This window comes from Oncorhynchus mykiss, unplaced genomic scaffold (genome assembly GCF_013265735.2).
Source record: "Oncorhynchus mykiss isolate Arlee unplaced genomic scaffold, USDA_OmykA_1.1 un_scaffold_371, whole genome shotgun sequence".
NCBI lineage: Eukaryota > Metazoa > Chordata > Actinopteri > Salmoniformes > Salmonidae > Oncorhynchus > Oncorhynchus mykiss.
The window spans coordinates 25,001-35,000 of NW_023493818.1; the positions used below are offsets into that span (position 1 = coordinate 25,001).

General features: G+C 50.0%; 2 protein-coding genes across 2 annotated transcripts in view; both read right to left on the reverse strand.

Moving 5' to 3' along the window:
• LOC118953488 (EH domain-binding protein 1-like) overlaps positions 1-2,583 on the reverse strand; it is an 18,480-nt gene extending 15,897 nt beyond the window's left edge. Inside the window, exon 1 of the mRNA XM_036973951.1 lies at positions 2,236-2,583. Within this exon, the coding sequence (XP_036829846.1) occupies positions 2,236-2,550 (315 nt within the window). The 5' untranslated portion in view covers positions 2,551-2,583. The remainder of the gene's footprint in view (positions 1-2,235) is intronic.
• Positions 2,584-2,643: 60 nt separating this feature from the next.
• LOC110514664 (EH domain-binding protein 1) overlaps positions 2,644-10,000 on the reverse strand; it is a gene marked incomplete at its 3' end in the record, with an annotated part of 99,412 nt that continues 92,055 nt past the window's right edge. The window contains exons 8-9 of the mRNA XM_036973952.1: positions 3,992-4,174; positions 2,644-3,036 (exon numbers count right to left, since the gene is read on the reverse strand). Coding sequence (XP_036829847.1) covers positions 2,644-3,036; positions 3,992-4,174 — 576 coding nt within the window. The remainder of the gene's footprint in view (positions 3,037-3,991; positions 4,175-10,000) is intronic.

The following is a 10,000-nucleotide window of genomic DNA, read 5'->3' on the forward strand; positions in this document are numbered from 1 at the left end:
TGTGGTTAAGGTTAGGGTTAGGCATTAGGATTAGCAGTGTGGTTAAGGTTAGGGTTAGGCATTAGGGTTAGCAGTGTGGTTAAGGTTAGTGTTAAGCATTAGGGTTAGCAGTGTGGATAAGTTTAGGCATTAGGGTTAGCAGTGTGGTTAACCTCACTAGGGTAGAGGGCACTATTTTCACCTCAGGATGAAAAGCGTGCCCAAAATAAACTGCCTGCTACTCAGGCTCAGAAGCTAGGATATGCATATAATTAGTAGATTGGGATAGAAAACACTCCAAAGTTTCTAAAACTTAAAAATAATGTCTGCGAGTATAACAGAACTGAAATGGCAGGCGAAAACATGAGGAAAATCCATCCAGGAAGTGCCGTTATTTTTTAAATGGCTGTTTTTCCAATGAAAGCCGATTCACCATTTAAAGGGATAGGACCCAGATTCTGTTCCCTATGGCTTCCACTAGTTGTGAACAGTCTTTAGACATTGTTTCAGGCTTTTATTCTGAAAAATTAGGGAGAATTACAACTCTGAGTGAGTGGATAGTAGGATGTCCCCAGAGCTGTTTGCTGCGCCCGACCGAGAGCACGCCTTTCTTGGTTTTCTTTTATATTGACGACGCTATTTTCCGGTTGAAATATTATCGATTATTTAGGCTAAAAACAACCTGAGGATTGATTATAAACATCATTTGACATGTTTCTACAAACTTTACCGGTACTGTTTGTAATTTTCTTCTGCCTGTTGTGACCGCATTTGAGCCATTGGATTACTGAACAAAACGCGCCAACAAAATGGAGGTTTTTGGATATAAAGAGGGACTTTATCGAACAAAACAAACATGTATTGTGTAACTGGGAGTCTTGTGAGTGCAACCATACGAAGATCATCAAAGGTAAGTGATTCATTTTATTGCTATTTCTGACTTTTGTGACTAATCTACTTGGCTGGTATGTAATGTTTTGTGTGCCGAGCGCTGTCCTCAGATTATCGCATGGTTTGCTTTCGCCGTAAAGCCTTTTTGAAATCTGACACGGCGGCTGGATTAACAACAAGTTAAGCTTTATAATGGTTTTACAAGTGTGATTTAATGAAAGTTAAACATTTATAGTAATTTAATTTGAATTTGGCGCTCTGCAATTCCACCGGATGTTGGCCAGGTGGGACTGTAGCGTCTCACACCCCCTAGAGAGGTTAAGGTTAGGATTAGGCATTAGGGTTAGCAGTGTGGTTAAGGTTAGAGTTAGGCATTAGGGTTAGCAGTGTGGTTAAGATTAGGATTAGGCATTAGGGTTAGCAGTGTGGTTAAGGTTAGGCATTAGGGTTAGACATGTAGTTAAGGTTAGGCATTAGGGTTAGTAGTGTGGTTATGATTAGGTTTAATATCAGATTTGATGACTATGAGGCTGTGCCAGTTAGTGGCCACTCTGCAGAGCTGAACAAGGTTCAACCTGCTACAACCGGGTCACGCCGGAAATAACGGACATCTGGAGTTTTCCAAGTCGGACCACAAAGCCATAACAGTGATGCTAATAATTTAATATACAGCAGTGACGTAGACGTAGCATTATGACTGCAGTGACCTCCACCGCGACCTTTCAAGGTGTTAAACGGTGTTATGATCGAGGGGTTAAGGCAGGCAGACAGGCGTGTGTGTGTGTGTGTGTGTGTGACTGCGAGAACGGAGGCGTGTCCTGTGAAGCGTATCCACGCAGCCAGAGCACAACCTGCCATCACACAGCGGGATGAGAAATATAATGAAAAATATAATGAAATGTCAAAAGAGCTTGTGGGATGTTTGGGTAATGTTAGCGCCTCTCCACCTGACGGCTGCTCGGGCCCACGGTGACAACATCTGAAACGGGATGGGAAGCAGCAGTTTTCTCCGTAGCAGAAACCCATCAGAAGCACCACATGCTGTTTGACTGGATCGGTGTTTCTAAACTCTGCCTCTTCAGCACGAAGCTACACTGTTACATTCATCAGGTTGTAGCTTCGGACAAGAGCACCTGATTACACTGATCACTGACGAGAAGATGAGTAGTTTAATAGGTGCGGCAGTGATGAAATAAAGGCGTGGAGGTGAGGAAAGAACCGTCGTTAGTGTGTTGACCTGTTAAGAGTCAGAGTGTCTACAGCTGGTGTCCTTAAAGGTCTCACCAAACGGTGTACGAACCTGAGATATAATTCATCAGTCTATCAATCAATCAATCAAATCAGTAGGAATGTCTAGACATTTACCTGTTTAGTGGGCGTGTCAGCGTGGTTGTCAGGGGTGGGGTTGCTGCAGTCGGAGGCGGTCTCAGACTCAGAGTGACGGAGGCTGGCCCTCTTCTTCTTGATGAGGTCAGCATCACGGTTGTAGGAGAAGCCCAGCTTGTGGGAGGAGGGAGACGAGGCCCCTGGGGGCCCCGAGGTTCCTTGCCGTGTAGGGGACCCTGAATCTAGGGCCCCGTTGTCCGGGGCTCCATCCCTCATCCCTTCCTGCTCCATCGTCTCCTTCTCCGTCCCTCTCTCCGTCTCCCTCTCCGTCTCCCTCTCTATCCCTCTATCCATCCCTCTCTCCGTCCCTCTCTCCGTCCCTCTCTCCGTCCCTCTCTCCGTCCCTCTCTCCATCCCTCTCTCCGTCCCTCTCTCCGTCCTCAAAGGGAGGGTGACTGCCTTCAGAGATAGTTGTAATTGATGGCGATCGTCTCCCAGAGGTGTGGTGGCAAGGGAGCGAGGCGCTGCTCTGGGGTGGGAGGACTCTGTGGCGGTGGGGGGTAGAGCCGCGCGGGGCAAGGGGAGGGGGGGTGAGGTGAGAGAGGAGGGGGACACCCCAAAGTCAGGGAGGGAGAAAGACACAGTCTCACTCTTCCTCACCACCTCCATCTCCTCCTCCTCTTTCCCCACGGCTCCATTGGTGGCGCTAGCGCCGTTAGCTCCGATGCTAACGTCCCCACTGGATCCAGTGGTCTGGGCATTAGCGTCACTGACGTTTAGCTCGGCATAGAACTTGTCCTGGCCGATGGAGGCGTTGGTGTCTGTCTCGAAGTCTCCCACCTTAATGACAAGAATAATAACATTTTAAATGTAGTTGTATAACTCTTTCTCACAAACCCCCCCCCCCCCCAACTAATATGAGTTTCGCTGGGACACAGCGAGTCAAACATCCTCCCCCAGGAAGGGAACTAGTTGTTGAAAGTCACCGAATCAAAATAAATAAAGACGTCCCCGTGTGAGGTCATCAGGATATTTACTCAGGAGACCCTGATGACCTCACACGGGGACATTTGCTCAGAGACCCTGATGACCTCACACAGAAAAAAAGCAGTTTCCCCACAGAGTCTAGAAACAGTGGTGATGGTGCTGGAGGTGAATATGAGGTTTAACAACATCAACAGACCCACCTTGTATGTATACAGAACATCAACAGACCCACCTTGTATGTTTTAATACAGAACATCAACAGACCCACCTTGTATGTTTTAATACAGAACATCAACAGACCCACCTTGTATGCATTACTACAGAACATCAACAGACCCACCTTGTATGTTTTAATACAGAACATCAACAGAACCACCTTGTATGTTTTAATACAGAACATCAACAGACCCACCTTGTATGCATTACTACAGAACATCAACAGACCCACCTTGTATGTTTTAATACAGAACATCAACAGACCCACCTTGTATGCATTACTACAGAACATCAACAGACCCACCTTGTATGTTTTAATACAGAACATCAACAGACCCACCTTGTATGTTTTAATACAGAACATCAACAGACCCACCTTGTATGCATTACTACAGAACATCAACAGACCCACCTTGTATGTTTTAATACAGAACATCAACAGACCCACCTTGTATGCATTACTACAGAACATCAACAGACCCACCTTGTATGTTTTAATACAGAACATCAACAGACCCACCTTGTATGCATTACTACAGAACATCAACAGACCCACCTTGTATGCATTACTACAGAACATCAACAGACCCACCTTGTATGTACTGCGGCTGCTGTTGGCTTCTATCTGCACCACGTTGAGTTCCTCTCCACTGAAGTGGGCTCGGATCTGGTAGAGGTACGTCATGACGGTCAGCTTGTCAGGGATGGCCAGCAGAACCATGTCAGATGGCTCCAGCAGACGACTGATGCCCAGGTTGGCAAAAACATCATACGCCTGCGCAGACACACAGGGTTAAACACATCTCATTACTACACCAAACCAGCCATCACCAAACTAAACCACTTACACAGGAACACATCTCATTACTACACCAAACCTAATGACTTAGAGAGGAGGAGTGGGGGGTGAGACAGTGAGGGGGTTGAGGAGATGAGGGTAGAGGGTAGAGGGGGATGAGAGAGGAGGAGTGTGGGGGGGGTGAGACAGTGAGGGGGTTGAGGAGATGAGGGTAGAGGGGGATGGGGGGTGAGGAGATAAGGATGAAGGATGAGAGAGGAGGAGTGGGGGGTGAGACAGTGAGGGGGTTGAGGAGATGAGGGTAGAGGGGGATGAGAGAGGAGGAGTGTGGGGGGGTGAGACAGTGAGGGGGTTGAGGAGATGAGGGTAGAGGGGGATGAGACAATGAGGGGGTTGAGGAGATGAGGGTTGAGGAGATGAGGATGAGAGAGGAGGAGTGGGGGGTGAGACAGTGAGGGGGTTGAGGAGATGAGGGTAGAGGGGGATGACAGAGGGGGATGACACAGGAGGAGTGGGGGGTGAGACAGTGAGGGGGTTGAGGAGATGAGGGTAGAGGGGGATGACAGAGGAGGAGTGGGGGGTGAGACAGTGAGGGGGTTGAAGAGATGAGGGTAGAGGATAGAGAGGGATGAGAGAGGAGGAAGTGGGGGGTGAGACAGTGAGGGGGTTGAGGAGATGAGGGTAGAGACAGAAAACAAGAGACCTTTTCACACTGCATCGTTCTTAGCCCCAGGCTAGACTGGCCCCAGGCTATCTTAACCCAAGGCTAGACTGGCCCCAGGCTATCTTAACCCAAGGCTAGACTGGCCCCAGGCTATCTTAACCCAAGGCTAGACTGGCCCCAGGCTATCTTAACCCAAGGCTAGACTGGCCCCAGGCTATCTTAACCCAAGGCTAGACTGGCCCTGGGCTAAGGATTCCCACTTGTATTCCAAAGCCCGGTGCAAACGGACAAACACAACATGCGACCGATGTTAAACAATAAGACAGGTGTTAACACCATGTCCCCTGTATAAACACCATGTCCCCTGTATAAACACCATGTCCCCTGTATAAACACCATGTCCCCTGTATAAACACCATGTCCCCTGTATAAACACCATGTCCCCTGTGTTAACACCATGTCCCCTGTATAAACACCATGTCCCCTGTTTAAACACCATGTCCCCTGTATTAACACCATGTCCCCTGTATTAACACCATGTCCCCTGTATAAACACCATGTCCCCTGTATAAACACCATGTCCCCTGTGTTAACACCATGTCCCCTGTATTAACACCATGTCCCCTGTATAAACACCATGTCTCCTGTATAAACACCATGTCCCCTGTATAAACACCATGTCCCCTGTGTTAACACCATGTCCCCTGTATAAACACCATGTCCCCTGTGTTAACACCATGTCCCCTGTATAAACACCATGTCCCCTGTGTTAACACCATGTCCCCTGTATAAACACCATGTCCCCTGTGTTACCATGTCCCCTGTATTAACACCATGTCCCCTGTATAAACACCATGTCCCCTGTATTAACACCATGTCCCCTGTGTTACCATGTCCCCTGTATTAACACCATGTCCCCTGTATTAACACCATGTCCCCTGTATTAACACCATGTCCCCTGTATTAACACCATGTCCCCTGTATTAACACCATGTCCCCTGTATTAGCACCATGTCCCCTGTATAAACACCATGTCCCCTGTATAAACACCATGTCCCCTGTATCAACACCATGTCCCCTGTATTAACACCATGTCCCCTGTATAAACACCATGTCCCCTGTATAAACACCATGTCCCCTGTATTAACACCATGTCCCCTGTATTAACACCATGTCCCCTGTATTAACACCATGTCCCCTGTATTAACACCATGTCCCCAGTATTAACACCATGTCCCCTGTATTAACACCATGTCCCCAGTATTAACACCATGTCCCCTGTATAAACACCATGTCCCCTGTATAAACACCATGTCCCCTGTATTAACACCATGTCCCCTGTATTAACACCATGTCCCCTGTATTAACACCATGTCCCCTGTATTAACACCATGTCCCCTGTATTAACACCATGTCCCCTGTATTAACACCATGTCCCCAGTATTAACTCCATGTCCCCTGTATTAACACCATGTCCCCTGTATCAACACCATGTCCCCAGTATTAACACCATGTCCCCTGTATAAACACCATGTCCCCTGTATTAACACCATGTCCCCTGTATTAACACCATGTCCCCAGTATTAACACCATGTCCCCAGTATTAACACCATGTCCCCTGTATAAACACCATGTCCCCTCTATAAACACCATGTCCCCTGTATTAACACCATGTCCCCTGTATTAACACCATGTCCCCTGTATTAACACCATGTCCCCTGTATTAACACCATGTCCCCTGTATCAGCACCATGTCCCCTGTATAAACACCATGTCCCCTGTGTCTGGCCTGTATAAACCTCGCTGTCTGCCTTTTCCAACAATGTTTCACTTGAGAAATTCGATCTGGCCGCTGAACAGAGAACGCTGTGAACAAACGAGACGTAAACTTTTATGACCTATATTATTATCATGGATTTATGCAATTAAATGTAGATAGAACATCTATGAACAGGGAGAGCAATGTATCGTTTGCTGCTGTTCCTGCTGTAGAGTTCGTCTCTTTAGTTGGCTCGGTGAGAAGAGGTTAGCCCGCCTGCATAGCAACCATTTTTGTTAGGCATAGCAACCAATGTTTCCTGTCCTCAGACGGAAGGGTTAAACAGTATGAATTGATGAGCAGGGCCAGCTAGCCCTGGGCTAAGGTTGGTGCTAGTCCACTTTACAATGTGCACGTGTGAACACTCCTCTTAGCCTGGGCTAAAATATCCCTCAGCCCAAGAGAGGCACACGAGAGGCTCGTAAGAGTGTGCAAAGCTGTCATCAAGGCAAAGGGTGGCTACTTTGAAGAATCTAAAATATATTTAGGTTTGTTTAACACTTTTTTGGTTACTACATGATTCCATATGTGTTATTTCACAGTGTTAATGTCTTCAATATTATGTAGAAAATAGTAAAAACTAAGAAAAACCCTTGAATGAGTAGGTGTGTCCAAACGTTTGACTGGTACTGCACATCACAATAACCTTAAATAAATATGTGTGTGTGTGTGTGTAACACTGCAGCCATGGCAGTAGACAGGTCATGTCAGGGATGGTTGTCTCTGATAAGAGAGGCAGATACCCTGAGACAGAGCGCTTAATCCTAGAGGGGTGTGTGTGTGTTTGTCTGTATCTGTGTGTGTGTGTGTGTGCTTGTCTGTATATGTGTGTGTGTTTCTTATCAGCCTACATCAACCTGACCATGCTCTCCATCAGCTAGCGTGTAATTGGTCTGATTTAAGACTGATGAGAAAATACAGACCCTGATTATCAACCCCAATCCCCCTGTCACTTGATACACAGAGAGTGAGGGAGGGAGGGGAGAGAGAGGGATGGAGACTGAGGGAGGGAGGGAGACAGAGGGAGGGAGGGGAGAGATGGAGACTGAGGGAGGGAGGGATGGAGGGAGGGGAGAGAGAGGGATGGAGACTGAGGGAGGGAGGGAGGGAGGAGACTGAGGGAGGGATGGAGACTGAGGGAGGGAGGGAGACTGAGGGAGGGAGGGGAGAGAGAAGGATGGAGAAAGAGGGATCGGGGAGAGAGAGGGATGGAGACTGAGGGAGGGAGGGAGGGAGACTGAGGGAGGGAGGGAGGGAGGGAGGGAGAGATGGAGACTGAGGGAGGGAGGGAGACAGAGGGAGGGAGGGGAGAGAGAGGGATGGAGACTGAGGGAGGGAGACAGAGGGAGGGAGGGAGGGAGACAGAGGGGGGGGCCTAGTAATCATTATCAGAACCAATGACAGGTGAATAAACAGATGAAGAAAACACCATCATCCCCTTTCCTTGCTTCCACACACACACACACACACACACACACACACACTATATCACAGCTTGTATCTGGGGTGCTTGATAGCGTCTATGTATTCCAACCTGTTGACAACCATAGTTTCCTTGTCTCAATGCATCCACATCCCCCAAGGTCTCCTGCTCTCTAATGCTCCCTCTCCCTCTCTAACGCTCCCTCTCCCTCTCTAACGCTCCCTCTCCCACTCTAACGCTCCCTCTCCCTCTCTAACCCTCCCTCTCCCTCTCTAACCCTCCCTCTCCCTCTCTAACCCTCCCTCTCCCTCTCTAACCCTCCCTCTCCCTCTCCCTCTCTAACGCTCCCTCTCCCTCTCTAACGCTCCCTCTCCCTCTCTAACGCTCCCTCTCCCTCTCTAACGCTCCCTCTCCCCCTCTAACGCTCCCTCTCCCACGCTCCCTCTCCCTCTCTAACGCTCCCTCTCCCTTTCTAATGCTCCCTCTCCCTCTCTAACGCTCCCTCTCCCTCTCTAATGCTCCCTCTCCCTCTCTAATGCTCCCTCTCCCTCTCTAACGCTCCCTCTCCCTCTCTAATGCTCCCTCTCCCACGCTCCCTCTCCCTCTCTAACGCTCCCTCTCCCTCTCTAACGCTCCCTCTCCCACGCTCCCTCTCCCTCTCTAACGCTCCCTCTCCCTCTCTAACGCTCCCTCTCCCTCTCTAATGCTCCCTCTCCCACGCTCCCTCTCCCTCTCCCACGCTCCCTCTCCCTCTCTAACGCTCCCTCTCCCTCTCTAACGCTCCCTCTCCCTCTCTAACGCTCCCTCTCCCTCTCTAACGCTCCCTCTCCCACGCTCCCTCTCCCTCTCTAACGCTCCCTCTCCTCTCTCTAACGCTCCCTCTCCCTCTCCCACGCTCCCTCTCCCTCTCTAACGCTCCCTCTCCCTCTCTAACGCTCCCTCTCCCTCTCTAACGCTCCCTCTCCCTCTCTAACGCTCCCTCTCCCCCTCTAATGCTCCCTCTCCCTCTCTAATGCTCCCTCTCCCTCTCTAACGCTCCCTCTCCCTCTCTAATGCTCCCTCTCCCTCTCTAATGCTCCCTCTCCCTCTCTAACGCTCCCTCTCCCTCTCTAACTCTCTTCTCTCCAACGCTCCCTCTCCCTCTCTAACGCTCCCTCTCCCCCTCTAACGCTCCCTCTCCCACGCTCCCTCTCCCTCTCTAACGCTCCCTCTCCCTTTCTAATGCTCCCTCTCCCTCTCTAACGCTCCCTCTCCCTCTCTAATGCTCCCTCTCCCTCTCTAATGCTCCCTCTCCCTCTCTAACGCTCCCTCTCCCTCTCTAATGCTCCCTCTCCCACGCTCCCTCTCCCTCTCTAACGCTCCCTCTCCCTCTCTAACGCTCCCTCTCCCACGCTCCCTCTCCCTCTCTAACGCTCCCTCTCCCTCTCTAACGCTCCCTCTCCCTCTCTAATGCTCCCTCTCCCACGCTCCCTCTCCCTCTCCCACGCTCCCTCTCCCTCTCTAACGCTCCCTCTCCCTCTCTAACGCTCCCTCTCCCTCTCTAACGCTCCCTCTCCCTCTCTAACGCTCCCTCTCCCACGCTCCCTCTCCCTCTCTAACGCTCCCTCTCCTCTCTCTAACGCTCCCTCTCCCTCTCCCACGCTCCCTCTCCCTCTCTAACGCTCCCTCTCCCTCTCTAACGCTCCCTCTCCCTCTCTAACGCTCCCTCTCCCTCTCTAACGCTCCCTCTCCCCCTCTAATGCTCCCTCTCCCTCTCTAATGCTCCCTCTCCCTCTCTAACGCTCCCTCTCCCTCTCTAATGCTCCCTCTCCCTCTCTAATGCTCCCTCTCCCTCTCTAACGCTCCCTCTCCCTCTCTAACGCTCCCTCTCCCCCTCTAATGCTCCCTCTCCCTCTC